The 16207-nt window shown below is 44.2% G+C and overlaps 1 protein-coding gene across 4 annotated transcripts in view; it reads left to right on the top strand.

Annotated features, from left to right (window-relative positions):
* Window positions 1–16207, top strand: part of LOC147709785 (uncharacterized) — a 1097608-nt gene that overhangs the window by 658597 nt on the left and 422804 nt on the right. For all 4 annotated transcript variants that reach the window (XM_086928225.1, XM_086928227.1, XM_086928228.1 and 1 more), the window contains one exon: window positions 15057–15203. In XM_086928225.1, the coding sequence (XP_086784351.1) occupies window positions 15057–15203 (147 nt within the window). The remainder of the gene's footprint in view (window positions 1–15056; window positions 15204–16207) is intronic.

Here is a 16207-nt window from a genome sequence, read left to right as displayed (position 1 = left end):
AATGACAAGGATAGGCTGCATTGGAACTTCTTTTTCCCCATGCATTCCTATGTGGAAACTCTTGGTTAGGTACCAGATGGTTATTGTATGCATTTTTTGGGTTTTTCCTTATTATGTATATATATATTTATTATATATTATTATATATTTAGCATTTATTGCTATTTTATTTACCGTGGGACTCCCACTCCGACGACGGGGAATATTCAAGCATGTGAATCTATGAAAGACACCAATACTGGAGAACCACCTGTTTACAGGTAAGTAACAATTGTTCATCTTGGTGCCAGTAGGGATGGAAGGATGTGGCACCTTCCCTGACTATGTCAAACAGAGGATGCACATGGAGAAGTGCAGCCTTACAGAGACTTATCAATGCACATATTTGGATCAGGGCATTGGCTGTGCGGGAAGGAGGCTAGGTGTGGATTTTGTCATTATTCAATGCTTGCATTGTCGCCTCGGTGGCTGCAGTTGATGGGGGCTGCATCCTCAGGTCAAAGGGACTCAGGCATTCCTAGAGGAAAGAGATGAGGGAGGGTGTCAGGAAAGAGGATAGATCCACAAATAGTGGCTAGAGTCATAGATGGGGAGAAGCAGTAGATCTTTTTTCATTGCGACGTGAATTGATAGTTCAGTGCATTTCATTAGAGCAGGAATAAACAAAACTGTGTTCATTATATAATGTACAGAGGAATAAATGTGTTGATTAACAGTTTAGGCAACAAACATTCATCAGTAGGTCATCCTTAGATTTAATCTTTGGGCTAACACCATTGCTTCTCAAATCATTTGCATAAACCATTCTCTTATGGTCAATTCTTTCAAGCTCCAGTGTCTTCTTCATTTTCTGTATCCATACTTCAAACGTGAGGGTAGATGTCGATCTCAATGTTTGTGCTGTGAAATATCTATCCACTGATGAGGTGAAATACAGCGTCATGTTTATTTTAGACCCTTACACTAGGCTCCCCCTGCATGCCCAACATGCTACTCAGGGTCCCGGGGTCCAACACATTGTCCACTTGCCCGCAGCCATTTAAACAGAGATTCTCAAAAGGGCTTAATGTTAACACAGTCCCATAACTTATACTTCCAGTTCCTAATCTCATAGAAACATCTTGTGCAGGTAGATGGAATGAGCTGTGAAAATGTGTTAATCAGCTTTGAAGTTACGCAGGTGGGCTACAGAATATCTCCCTAAGGACTGCTGTAGCAGGGATTCCGTTCTCCTACAGAACTGTGCATAGAGATTTGGAACCTCAGTGAATTAGGATGGCCCAAAACTCACCTTAGTACCCAAAATCCCGTTACCGAGCTAGCCACGGTGTCTCATTGGTCATAATAAACTCCCAATGTTTAGACAAACCAGAACATGATCTTAGAATACCTCAGGTCACGTGGAACACATAGACACTCTTACGTTATACAATCATTTCAAACCAGAACGTGGAGTAAATGAGGATGCGTGCATATTTGAAATATTTATTTACTAATGCAGGGTTCTCAAACGCAGTATCTTAGATAACACAAGCAAACATATTATAAGAAGCAAAGTTATCAGCAAAGTTACTAGTCCATAAAAGGCAAAAGGTGACAACATGCTAAAATGTTGAAATGAATAGGAGTTAACAACACCTAATTCTCACCCTCCCTAACTAGCATATTATATTATATCTAAGAAGGTCTCTTTGGGCTTTTAGCAGGGCGACCCCATACCTCAATCTCTCAGTGACAGAGGATCACATCATCTTCCACCAGCTCTCTGCATGCGAAGCACCATCAAGTGTGTTTGTGTGCTCTTTTGCAAAGCAATATAAAACACGCCTAAAGACAGATTTGGCAGCATCTGCATTTATGTTATGTCTAGGAAAGTGCGAAGATCAGACCTTACAACAACACTGTGTTTAGTTATCCTTGAAGGCTTCAGCACTCACTCTACAGACACCGTTTACTAAGCGAAGTTGATATCAGAGCAATAACGTATTATTCTTGTGTAAATCACAACGCTCTTCTTGGTTGAAAGCTAAAACAACAATTATGTGTCGTGTGCAGAAGCAGCAAAAGGTAAAATGGCGTTTAATCATTTAATAAGCTCATGCTAACTTAACACGGTATATAGGTAAGCAGTAACTTTTGGATAGTAAGCTGCTTCCTTCTAGTCTCTTTTACTGAAAATAGTTCTTTTAATTCTTTGGTTGTCTTCGAGGTCTTTTCACACACTGTGGGCACCTCATCCAGGCACTGGGGCCCGGACCGCACCGCCAGCACGCTGCAACGAGCTTCCCTGTGCGTCGTATGGGCCGGGGAGCGAAGTCCTCCCGACTCTCACGCTTCCCGCGGTACGCCGCGTACAGCGCTACTGGTGTTACAGGCTGGTATGAGTCGTACTGGGCTGTGGCGACTCGTACGCTGATGTGAACAAAGGGGGAAAGCTGTCCCGGGTACGCGCCGCACTCCACCAGCGATCTAGGTGGCAGATATGCGCACCGGGCACTTTGAAGGCGCACAAGGAATCACGGGGAAAACAAATGTTGCGGGCCCCGCGCCCGTAGTGAGTAGTTCCTCTTCGGAAGTGCGCGACGTCCGCTCCTGAGCCAGGCAAGCGAACTAGTCATATAGCACTTCTCCGGTCAGACGTACCTTGGGGTCTGCGGACGGCGGGTGGTTACCAGAGGGTGGGCGCAGTACGGAGACCTCCAATACGGGCAGTAGAGGTGGCGAGTCCTTTGGGTATGCAGCACGGCCTCTTCCTGAGGTCAGAGGGCACAGCGGGGTGGCCGGGCGCGATCACAACGCACGGGCGGCCGTCCAGGCTAGAGATGTGCGCTCGGGGAGACCAGGATTGTCGAGGGAGGGGGCAATTGACCACTCCAAATCCTCCAGTGGCGAACAGCAGCAGAGGAGCATGCGGCCTGACCCGAGGGGCAGGGAGCGGCTCAGTGTAGAGCGAGGCTCTCAACAGGTGAGCAAGGGTAATTCCAAGGGGGTCATCCTTCACCCTGACTTAGAGGAGAGGGTCCCTGCTTTTCACAAGTGAATACTTGCACCAACCAGAGACCCCCAATTCTAACAGGGACCATTACACAGCTAAAGTATCCCATGTGGTGCATCATAGGGCTTGTAGTTAAATAATGACAGTCAGTGTCAGACATTTATTGCATCATATTGTACAACTAAAGACAAATGGGTTCCTAATATGATAAAAAGTAATAGCATGTCTGTTCTTCAAACTGATGCACCTGATGAGGAGAAGAACAGGTCCCAATGAAGGAAGGGGAAGCAGGATTGGGGGAGAGCCTGTCCACACCACCTCATGCCCACGCCAGCAGTGCATCTTTCTCCCCTACTATCATATGAGGATAATATGCAGCCGCAAGTTGTCATGCCCGACACCAGTGTACTGCAGTGCATGATCGTAGTTGCAGTGATATACGTTATGTACAGCCGCTTTCTTGTTCCCAGCCAAATGCCGAACAGGAAGAGCTATTTGGTGGCCTTAAGGCATCCTTGCTGCAAATTCAGCACCAACAGCACAAAGAAATGAAATTAGTGAACCTCAAATTGCATACCATTCAGCGTGCAATATCAGTGGGCTTCAAAACAGTGGCACCTAAATTGGAAAACCTCACTGACATCATAGCTAATCTATGCACATAGATAGCAGAGGACACTACCAACCAGACGTGCAGAAAGAGCAGATCTGTCTCAATCAGTGCCCTGACAAGGTCCATTGGAAGGCTTGCACATGCCACCTCAGCCTTGTCAAAGCCACTGTGACACTGCAGGTGGAAATGGGGCACTTCAGTGAAGATGTGGCAAGGGGGCTTGGTGACATTACCACTGCAGTGGAAACTGTATAGAGAGCGTATGTTGCAAGTAGGGTGGTTGAAGGGCAGTGAGGAATTGTTGAGTGTCAGCAGGATCTCTGCCACAGATATATGAGTGCTGCAACGCAGTAGTAGCCAGACTGCGGTACCTCCACATTGTGGAACGTCTCATACTGGACATAGTCACAGGAAAAAGGGAGGGGTACAGATTCTGGAGTTTCTGTATATTTAGTTTAATGGTAGGTAGGTACTGTGTCCAGCCTATTTGTTGGCATAATATTTCGTATATTTATGTGCAAAACAGATATTCATGAAACAGTTGTGAAACACCTGGCAATAAAGGTTTGTTCACTTTGATCACTCAAACTATTATGCAAGTATTTTTTTTCAATATGTTGAACTTACCATGACTTACATCGCAGAGTAATGTGTGGCAATGTTGTCCCTGCACCTCCTCCTTTCCACTGCTGTGCTCTCCTCTGTTGGATGCTGAGCTGTGGGTTCCAGGTTGTTCATTACCCAATTCAGAATCTGACTCTGCAATGTGTAGTTCTCCTCTGCAGGCAAGGTTGAGTAGTATGAAACAGGTTGCAACCTTATAAGCAATTTCTAGAGCCTATTACAGGGCACCCCCACTTTTGTACAGGCAGCGAAACCATGATTGCAGGAGCCCAAATGTCCACTCAATTACAGTTCTGGTGTGACGATGCACTGCGTCGTATCTTTTATCATTCTGGTTGTTGAGAGAGCGTTAGGGTGTGAGAATCAATGGATGCAGGGCGTACCCACTGTCACCTGTAAATCATATATTAGTGTGAGGCAAAATACATTTTGTGTGTATTGGGCTATTACATATTCGCGATAGGACATGTGTTTTCCATACCTAATAGATAGCCATTGTCAAACTCCCTTCTTTCTAGTCCTCTGTAAATTCTGCTGTGCCTAATCATGTAGGAGTCACAGGTACTTCCGGGAAATTGTGACACTAAATCAATGATTATGTTGTGGGCATTGAATACAACTAGAATGTTCAAGGAATAGGTATTTTGAGGTTTCTATATAGATATTCAATATGAGACGGTGGACATACGTCCACATGTCCTATCTATACACCTTATGACATGGGGGAAATTGACAATCCGGTAAAATTTGTTTCTTATGTTGGATATTGTATATGTAGTGGTGGATATTGATAAGCATGGCATCTAGGAATCTCCTGAAGAAACACAAAAGGGCACTTGGAGACACCCCTCCTGCAACAGCTATCACATCATGGTAACTTCCTCTGTATATTAGGTTTAACGACCACTACACCTGCACATGGGTGGGGATGGAATTGCTGCACGGAGTCTTCTTTCTAAATATTGCTTTTAAAGTTCTGATATATCCAGGATAAATGTGCTACCTAGCTTGATTTGCTCATAAAATTCCACTTCTGTTTGTTGGAGATGGTTCAGCCTGGCACGAAAAATCCTTTATTCGTGCCAGTATGCACATCACCTTTGCTATCAGGTACAGGGTAGTTATCAGGGACAGTTGTGGTGCATTCTAGGCCTGCTTTTATAGTTTGCATCCTTTTCCTTTTATTCGCTATTTGTGACTGACAGTTTTTGCATCGGTATTAGCGATTCCCTAATATTGATTTGCTACTTTCATTCGTAAAATTTGTGGGTCACTGTTAGAACTGGCTATTTCTGGTTGGCTAAGGCTGACGCCAAAGCTAGGCAGAAACCACCATTCTAGTCAGGGCAAGGGAGTCACACGCCAAGATAACCCCTGCTCACCCCCTTGGTAGCTTGGCACGAGCAGACAAGCTTATCCCGGAGGCAATGTGTAAAGCATTTGCGCCAGCACACAACAGCAACAACATCCTAGGCACACCACAAAAGGAACTCCACACAAGTTTATATCAAAATAACTTCTGTAGTTTAAAAACACATCAGATAGAAGTCACACATGTATATTGTGCCAACTGGCACGGGCAATATTCACAAGGGATTATTTACAGGACAGGGCCACATGGACCACTGTCAGAATCAACACTTTTAGAAATAGCACTTCTAGAACTTAGAATAAGTATAGCACAAAATAACAGTTATAGATCACATCCAGTAACTACTGGGAACAGGTAAGTACCACCTACGCAACCCTAAACACCTTAGGAGAAATGTCACGCAGGTAACCAGGACCTCACTAGGACCACCTGTACTAGAAAGAACAACCGCCTAAGTATCACAATACAATTAGGGGTATAAGCAAGAACACATTACTCATGATGCATCACAACATTCAGAGGTGTAGGGAAGGAAACCACATGATGCATAAAACATACATTCAGCGGTGTAATAACAAGGCACATGATGCATCATAAAACACATTCAGAGGTACAGGGAAGGAAAAACACATGATGCATAAACCAACACATTCAGAGGTGTAAAATCAAGGAAGACACATGATGCATAAAAACATTCAGAGGTGTAAAATCAAGGAAGACACATGATGCATAAAAACATTCAGAGGTGTAAAATCAAGGAAGACACATGATGCATAAAAACATTCAGAGGTGCCAGAACATAACTCAATAGCCAAGCCAATCCAAAAATTCTTTATTTCGGCCATTTGAGACCATAAAAGATTCATTAAAACATTTAAAACACATCAAACACACAATAAAAGCATGGCAGGGTGCAATTCACCGGTAGTTCATTTCCCTGTAGAGTCTGGGCATGAGGAGGCGGTTAACTCTAATTCATTACAGTTCATAACACTTTTTACAGAAAAGCACTCTTTTAATATTTTTCCCCTTGTCTGCCACATGGCCATTAAAAACTTGCCAACTGCGAAAACTATATGGGGCAGGGTACTTGTTTTCAGAATTCTGTATGAGTGTAAGTAGTTTCTTATGCCCAAATTCCTACACAATGGCACTAGCCAGTATTTCCTTGGTCTAGTGTAGGCAGGGCAAAAAATCAACACATGTCATTCTTATTGCACCCAGGGCAGATTTTATCGTCCCATACTGTCCATTTACAAGTAAAAGTTTTGAGGGGCAGGGTGCCTAGCCTCCATTGGATGAACAGTTTCCTTGCCAAAATGGGAAATATAATGTCCATAAAACCTTCAAAATGATAAGAATTTTTGTAGTCCAGAAATTGTTCAGTTAGAGTGCCGACTTTGGATGCACACACAAGAGAACCTAGACTTTTCTCCTTGAATATTTCAATGAGCCTTTTGCGTGGAACCCTTTGGCAACCTCTTTCAGGAACCTCCCACAGCTCAGGAAGTCCCAGGCGATAGAATTCTCTTTTGATGAAAGCCAACCACGGGATTCTGTCATGCTGGTTGACATTCATAACGTGCTTAAGGTCTTCCCTATAGTGGACAAGTTCAGAAGTGGACCAGAGCCTGTGCCAGAACCTCAGCGGTTTTAGTTCCAATTCATCCCCTATTGAAGGGAGCCCCGGATCTAATCTTAGAGGCAGCAAGGGTGTACCTTGGGGGAGAACCAAAAGGAGTCTGGGGAAGTTATTTTCTAACCTGAGAAGTTATGTCCCGGCTTTATGACCCCACAACTCACCGCCATAAGATGCGGCTGCTTTGGCTTGGGTTTTATACATCTCCACGGCTGGGCTGATGGGTTTGAAGGTTGATGTGTTAGCGATCTTTAGAATTGCCCCCGAAATCTGGGCCAACTTTAAACGGGATCTAGCTATCTGAGGACCCCATGATAAGTTCTCGTGTAAAGTTACCCCCAGATACTGGAACGTTCTAACCCTTTCCAGCCTTACAGAACCCAGTATTGGATTGGGCCTAGTTGTAAAGGAGGGATTGAATATCATGAATTTGGTTTTCTCTGTATTAATCTCCAGACCGTGTGACCTACAGAAATCCCCAAACCCGTCTAATATCCGTTGAATCCCCATCGGGGATTTGGAAAGCAGGAGGGTATCGTCGGCGAACATAAAAGCCGGGACCCTCCTGCCTGCCAGCAATGGTGCGTCGTTGTCCCTGACATTGTCAGGATGGGATATGACACTGTTAACAAAGAGGCAAAACAGGATCGGCGCAAGAACGCAACCCTGTCTTACCCCTCTGAGAACTGGGAACCTAGAGGATAACGCTCCATCCCTCCCTCACCTAACCTGGGCAAAATTGCCTTCGTGGAGCCTAATTATAGACTGTAATAGTTGTGGAGGAACGCCCAACTCCTTTACAACCTCCCATAATTTCTTACGGGGAACCAAGTCAATGCTGACCTCAGGTCCACCAACACCATGTACAGACTCCCGCCCTCAGTCCTCACTGTTTTCCAGTAAAGAAGGACGAGGCGGAAAATCTGGTCCATGGTGGATGTGTTTTTCCTGAAGCCCGCCTGGAGGGGACTAAGAATCACATTATCCTCCATCCAATTGAGGAGATGGTCCAGGAGAAGGCGGTAAAAGAGCTTTTGGGGGACATCTATAAGGCTGATCGGCCTGTAGTTGGCTGGGAGCAGTGGAGAGCCCTTTTTGAAAATTGGTACTTTCTCTGTCCCCAGCCAAGTACAGGGGATCTCCATGCCTCCCAGGATGGAATTAAAAAGAATTAGGAGCTACGGGCCCCAAATCTCTGGATGATATCTAAACAAATTGCCGGGCAGTCTGTCAAGTCCTGGGGCCTTCCCAAGCGCCAATCTTTCTATGAATTTCACTACCAATCCCAATGTATATTCTAATTTAACTGCGGGATCAGATGTAATATCAAGGGCCACCTCATTAGCAAATTCAGGAGTATCTTGATACAATTTGCTAAAATGGGATTCCCACACCGAGGCAGCAATATTTGGCTCCACTGCTGCTTTTGGTTCGCCTGTACCAGTATTAACCAGAGACCAGGATTTTCTAGAATCCCTGGTTTCCAATGCTAGGGATAGGTCCTGCCATCTGTTCCAGTCCCATTCTGACTTTGCTTGTGCCATGGCTTCCCTGTATTTTCGTCTGAGCTCAGCTACCTTGTTCTTATTAGTGCCGGACTTTATCGTAGAAATCAGCTCGGTCTTGATCTTTTTACAAGTAGAATTATACCAAGCTAAGGTTTGAGTCTTCTTCTTCCTGGTCGCCACCACCGGGTAAAAAACCTCTCCTGAAGCTCCCACTAAATCTGTGTGGATTTGGGCTAGTTTCTCATTAAAATCTTTGGCTCTAGGTTGGTTAATTAGTCCGTCTATTTCATCTAGCTATGGGAGTGCCAATTCACAAGTGCACAAATTACACAAATATGCCAACTTCTAGAAGTGGCACTTCTACACTAGATAAAATCATGCCGCATGTACCATTGCGCAGCATTCAATCTCACGAGTTTGCACATACCAAACTCGACCCTGCACTCCCCACACATCAGCAACTACCATGGGCATACATATTCCCCATTCATTCCTATGGGAGGGCAGGTCACTCACCACACATACACAGAGAGCTCACGCACTTTACACTGTACCACAGTGAAAAAGTGCACAGAGGCCTAAAATCACCAACACCAGGTCACAGAAACAGGCTAGGAAAAAGCAAAAAAAAGTCTCGGGGTGATCTGCCAAAAGGGTCCAACAGTCACAATTTGGTCACAACACAATTTCAGTTTAGCGAATGGCTTTTATACATAAGATAGGGCCCTTTTGCAATTCGCTAATTGATTTGTGACCGAATTGCGACACACAAATCGTTTGTACATCTGGCCTGCTAGTCTTTCTTTTATTGTCTCATTACAGAAATTATACTGAATTGGATAGTGTTTTTGAAATCCATGGTAAAGAGGGGGAGGATGCAGCTTTCTTAGCTTAAATGAACCTGTACCATTGATTCTCTACACAAGACCTTTCCAGAAGACACTGAGTCGCCACCTTGAGGGAGCTCTTCACAAGTGTGGCACAAGTGTGGCACGGGGTCAGCGGAAGAAGCACGTCACAGGTGCAGCCTGGGGTTGGGGGATATGGAACTTTTTACAGTTGCCTGCCTAGAGCACCTCTGCTGGTAGAGGATATATTGCTTGAAGAAATTAAAAACACTCACATTTATACATGGTATATTCCAAACTTGTATATAACTTGTGCCCCACAATACACTGCCTATGACCTCAAATGTTACATCACTTATGACATGTTCAGTGACATAATTGATTACATAACTGATTACATTTCAAAGGATATAACTCTTTCTTAAAGCATACTGTATTTCATCTTTTTTTACTCGGAAAGTCACTATTGAATTAAATCAGTGTAATCTTTTACCGCTGATTCTCATGAAAGCAATTATATATTTAGAAATAAATAAACAAATTATGTCCATCTAGCCAATACAGGGAGTGAAGGATGTAGGGAAATGCAATCCATATGTCCTAAATCCACCACAGAAGAAGACATGGATATAAACTATATGAAGTCCAAGTCCTATGAAAGTACTCATTAGGGACATTTTCTTCATGTAATTGCCATATCAATGGGAAACCTTTCTAATATATGATAAACTTGGCTGTAGATTTTCTTGTATCTTAGCCTCTGTGGAGAGTTGATTGTAGTCAGCATTCTTAAGAAGTTTCCTGGCTGAAAATGAGGTCAGACAATGGCAGATAATGTTAGGCCAAAAGCTAGGGTGAACAGCACAACACATGGCCGTAGTTTTGCAAGCGTTTTTATTGCAATCCCTGTAACTAGTATTGCCTATTGTCCCTGCAACCTCAGGAACCAGATTTGCGCTACAATTGGATGCATATATTGCATATTCAGTCCAGCCTGGTCTACTTTACTTTGTCTTACCTGACTAGTGCTGTTTAAAATAACCAAGTGGCCTAGGCCACACGAGGACCGTAGTGGCCTCAACCTGACCTTGTTTCTCAAAATACTAAATCACCCCGGGTCACAATACTGGGGCTCCCTTATTCTTTGAAACATATACTACATGCAGTGGCTACACTGCAAGGGTTACCACTCTGAGCGGTTCTTTCAATTAATTTTCTTTCTTTAACCTTACTTATCAGAGACATTCCCCTTGAGTATGCCCATATCAGTAGTCCCCACTTACACAGAAGACTACATCGCTAAAATGATCCTTGTTCCAAACATCAACTCCATCTTCAGCACCCACTGATGCAGCTACAGACAAAATAACGGCCTTAGAATACCTTAAAAGGAAACATATCCACACTCGAGCTCCATGCACGTATGCTCACAGAGTACTTAAAAGCTGATATAATACCAATAGGCTTACAAGGCCGCAATACGCCAGCAATCTCCCGACAAGATCCAAAGTTCAAACACAGATTTGCACACAATGGCACAACGTGCTCGTGCCACTGGATGGTCCTTGGCAAAGACACCGCACTTGAACATAGCAAGAAAGAGCTGGGGGAAATATTAGCATTAGAAAAAGCTATTTTGGAATAAGACAGCCTGGCAGACGCCAAGGCTGTTCTTGAAAAATTGGAAAAACTATTTCCGACTTTCACAAATTTGAACATCATAAGAAAGCAACTAAAATGTCAATAGACATAAAAAATTACAGCAAAGAAAAGACATATCCATTCCGCCTGATTGACTATTTCACAAACCCTCAATACACACAGAGACAACAGGCAGGTACCTGGGGACGGTTCAAAAACAAACAACCAATGTCATTCTCGGACTCATGGGCAGACTCTGACTCCTCTGACCAAGGGGCTGGTCCTAGCGCCTCCACTAACAATCACAATTTTTTAGGCCGAGGCCAAACAGAGAGAGGAAGGGGGAAGCCATGATACAACTTCCCGCCAGGGGATCGTTAGACACGGCGGAAGTTCTATCAATGGGTCTACCAGTACTAAACACCATTGGGATAGGTGGCCCCCCTCTAATATGGAACTGGTCCCCATCTTCAATTTGTCTAGCCATCAACTAGCATCTACGGAAATGTCACTCCTTAGCAAAGGACTTTCTTATGTACTCACAGAGAAACCTGATTGGTTCACCATACAAATCGAGATTTTCCAATTTTTTAATAAAATAAGATTGAAATACTTTTTTCTCAACTGAGAGTCTCAACCCAACTTTCATTTGACTTTTAATCCTCCTTCTGGCACCCTACCGCCAGAGGTAATTACTTTTGAAAACTTAGTCCTGAAGGACTTAGACAAATTGAAAAATCAACATGATTTTATTCCTTACAATAGCAGTCTAGAAGAAATTAAAAGTCTCTTAAACTTAAAAAACATGGACAATATTATCATTAAGCCAAGTGACAAAGGAGGTGGTATTGTCATCCAAGATAAAACATCATACGACAATGAGATTATACGCCAACTCAACAACAGGACCAACTACGAACATCTGAGACACTACCCCCTAGTTGAGATAAAAACCTTATCCAGACCATAACTAAAGAAGCAGAAGACATAGGCTATATTAGTCACTGCGAGTTTCTGTACCTCAAAAATAAAAATCCCAGGACACCGGTAATGTATACACTTACTAAGGTTCGCAAAAATAAAGGAAACCCTCCAGGGAGGCCAATCCTATCAGGTTGCAGATCTATTCTCAAGCTTCTAGGTAGATACATTTAATCATGACCTAGTACTTGACACAGTAGCATATGTGAAAGACACCACACACTTCTTCAACCTAGTTGAACGTGAACAGTTTGACCCCACACATGAACCCTTGGTCACACTAGATATAGAATCCCTCTGTACTAACATTTCACAGGACAAGGGCACTACACTTATTGAAACCCATCTGAATAACAGACCCAGACCACACAAGATACCAACTGAATTTATCATCTCTCTTTTGGAGATAGCACTGAAAATTAACTATTTTATGTTCAATGATAAATACTATAAACAGTGTAATGGTACGAGCAAGGGAGCAGTTTTTGCCCCAAAGTTTGCCATTCACTTTGTAGACGACATAAAGAAATCATTTGTTCTCAACCAAGTCAATCCATACCACAACCATATCAGAAGCTGGCACTGATACATCGATGATGTGTTCATGATCTGGAATGGCACCTCTTATGAATTGGATTCCTTCTGCGTATGGCTCAACAGCTGCCAACCAGATCTCAGATTCACTTACAATTGTAGCAATACACAGGTAGACTACCTTGACTTCACTGTCAACCCCTATGAAGGAGGTCTTTATACGACCTTATACAGGAAGCCCACAGAGCGTAATACTCTGCTCCACTACAAAAGTGCCCACCCCAGAGCACTCAGGGACGGCCTCCCCTATGGCCAATTCTTAAGGATACGCAGACATTTCAAACTAAAAGAAGATTACTTTAGGGAAGCAGACATCCTGTGTGACAAACCTATGAACAGAGGCTACTCGAGACGACTGGTGAAAAGATCCATGAAACATGCTTGGTTTTGAGACAAGGAAAATTTTACTATAAACCAGCCCCCTGTCCTGCTAGCAACAAGATAACCAAACTTATAAAAAACCTTGGCCCCTACTTACCTCTATCAACATCACCAATTAAGCTCCCCTGGTTTTTTTTATTCAAACGTGGGCACAACATTAAGGACCACTTAGTCCGGGCATATAAATCACAGCGTAATGAGACTACCTTGCAATCATGTTTAGGTCCAAACAGAGAGAGGAAGGAGGAAGCCATGATACAACTTCTGTAATGCATGCCCACTCATGAAAAGCACTAAAGTATTTGAATATGGCACGGTAACGCACAAATTGACCTTCTTTTTGAAGTGTAACTCAGTCAATGTAATCTACTGTGTCCGTTGCCCTTGCAACCTTATCTACATTGGACAAACCACCCAAAAGGTAAAAGCAAAGCTAAGCAAACATAAAAGCTGGAAACGTTGCCGAATCAGAACTGCACCATTATTATGTCCTTTGACCTTCTTACTTCCTAGGGATTTACCCTTAAATGTATTGAATACAGATATGCCATCCAGATAGGTAGCACAGAAGGCCCCCATACCAGCAAGCACCTGGGTTACCAGCCTCTGGAAGGTGGCAAGGGCATTTTTTTATCCAAACGACGTCACCTTAAACTGGTTGTGGCTCTCTGGAGTGGTGAAGGCTGACTTTTCCTTTGCTCCCTCTATTCTACCAGTACCCTGATGTAAGATCAAAGGTACTTAAGTACTTGGCAGCCCCTAACTGGTCAATCAGCTCATCATCCCGGGGAATGGGGTGAGCATCTGTCGTGCTCACTGAAGTTAGCCCTCTGTAATCCACACAAAACATCAATTCAGGGGGGTGGCCACCATAGGTGCTCCATCCACCTCAATGAGAGTACATTCAGGGGCTGGTTTCCTCTCCCCCTGCCTTTCCCCTGTTTATTATCTGGCTGGGCCAATGTTTTTTGTGACTTTGCGTCCCTTCTGGAAAGAGGCTGCGCTATGAGGGGGCTGCTCCAGAGAAGGATTGACAGAGGCTTGATTGTGTTTTGAGATTCCTCAAATCCACACCTAAGGTTTTTTTGTTCCTCAATTTTTCGTGGCTTATGAATTTTTATGGCAGAGTGTAAATATTCCTGTTGTGCAAGGAGGGTGGCTTTGAAATTAATGTGGGCAACTTGAAATGTGGGTTTGGCTCTGTATCCCTTTTTTCTGTACCGATGTTGCTTGAATATGAATTCACCTTTGAAGAAATGAAAGACAAGAGGCGTTTGAAGCAGCCGGGAGATCAGGCAACGAAGGCGAGGCCCGAAAACTGTCTCAAAACACATTGGTTTCGGACGTCATTTTATTCTTTACATGAAGCATTATAAAAGGATTTATGCTTTCCTTTTTCGTGACAGAAATTTGGTCCTAGTCATGGGTCCATAAATGGGGAGTTTGATAAGAAGCGCAGGTGGGCTTTGACTTATTGTAGTCATAATGCAGGGCCAGTGGGGGCGTGTCCATATGTCCAGCATGAGGAGTGGGATAGTTGTGTGTAATGTGTCCGCTGTGTTCTGATTAGCTGTGTGTTCCTAACTTAGTGTGCCGTTTGACTTTGTGGTGTTTTTGAATGAGTGCTGCTTCACCGAAATGTGTCTAATTTTAATGAATCTGTGTAGCCCTGAAAGTGAAGCTGTGAATTTCGGGGATTATGTAATCGGATGGCACAAAGTGACGCAGAGCACTGCGTTAAACACTTATCATTTTAAAACTCTGAAGACACAAGACAACATTGAGCAGCACCACTCCAGCGTCTCTGCAGCCATTGGCAGATAACAGCCATTGTGTTCATGGGTACTGTTTCTGTTACAGAAAAAGAGGGCGTGTGTCCCTATGAAGATGATGACACAGAATGTACCGACCCATTAAAGCCTGACAAATGCCTCAGTGACGACGACTGTCCCGAAGAGGAAAAGTGCTGCGGCGCCTGCACAAAGCAGTGCACCAAACCTTACCTAGGTATGTGGGCATCTCTTGCTCTATTGCTTAATATAATCTCCTCAGATGTGAGAGTTCAGGGATCCATAACTCACAGGTGTAACCAATCACATACAAGATAAACCAACCATATGAATCAAAGCAAGCAAAGCCAGAAGCAAAATAGGGATTCTGCCTTGTTATATGCAACTAAGTTATATGCATTTAGCAGGTAGCTTTCCGTCAGAAACGTTGTACAGACCAGCAAAAACACTGAAACGATGCACTGGCAATTTAGCAAAACACACATTAGTGGATGGAGATGGAGAAAGAGACGTAAAGAATGACAATGCTTCTGGATATGTAAATTAAAATACTTGCACATTACCATTATTCTGTGTTCCTCAGAGAGGTCGGCCAAGGATGAGAGGACAGGCGGAAGGGCTGTTTGCGGGTGGTAGTTGTGAGCCAATGATGGCAGGCCTATCTTATGTTGGATGGGAGAACATACACCCTACACAACACAGACATACCATTGGGGCTGGCCCGAGTGGCATAGATCCCCTTTATTCATACCCTCAGCCGCACCCGCCGGGAGGGATCTGTGCTTCTCATCTCCGACTGTGTAGCGCCTAGTTAATGTCACTGTGAGCTGTGCAGGAGCTGAGCCTTAGACTTTCTTTCCAGAAGCTCTGTTTCAGGATCAGCCATCCAGCTTGGCGCCCGTGGGGATGGGACATTGTGGTAAGGTGCCTCCCTTTCAGGGCAGGACTGGCCGTAGCGGGCACCGGGCAATCCCTCGGTGCGCCGCACGGGTAGGAGCCGCTTTTGGGCACCTGGGGGCCGTTTTTCTTACAGGGCCGTTTTTGGTTCCCAGTCCGGCCCTGCTCACTTTGTCGAACAGGGATATTAGGGCGCGTAGAGAAGGGCGCCGTTGCCCGCAGCCTGTACAGAGTCTCATCAATGCAAGTGTTTGGATCAGGGCTTTGGCTGTGAGGGAAGGAGGCTAAAGGGACCCAGGCACTCCTAGTGGAAGGAGATGAGGA

The sequence above is a fragment of the Lissotriton vulgaris genome, chromosome 6 (assembly GCF_964263255.1).
Source record: "Lissotriton vulgaris chromosome 6, aLisVul1.2, whole genome shotgun sequence".
Classification (NCBI taxonomy): Eukaryota; Metazoa; Chordata; class Amphibia; order Caudata; family Salamandridae; genus Lissotriton; species Lissotriton vulgaris.
The sequence above is the reverse complement of the archived record's forward strand: the minus strand, read 5'-3'. Positions and strand labels throughout refer to the sequence as shown.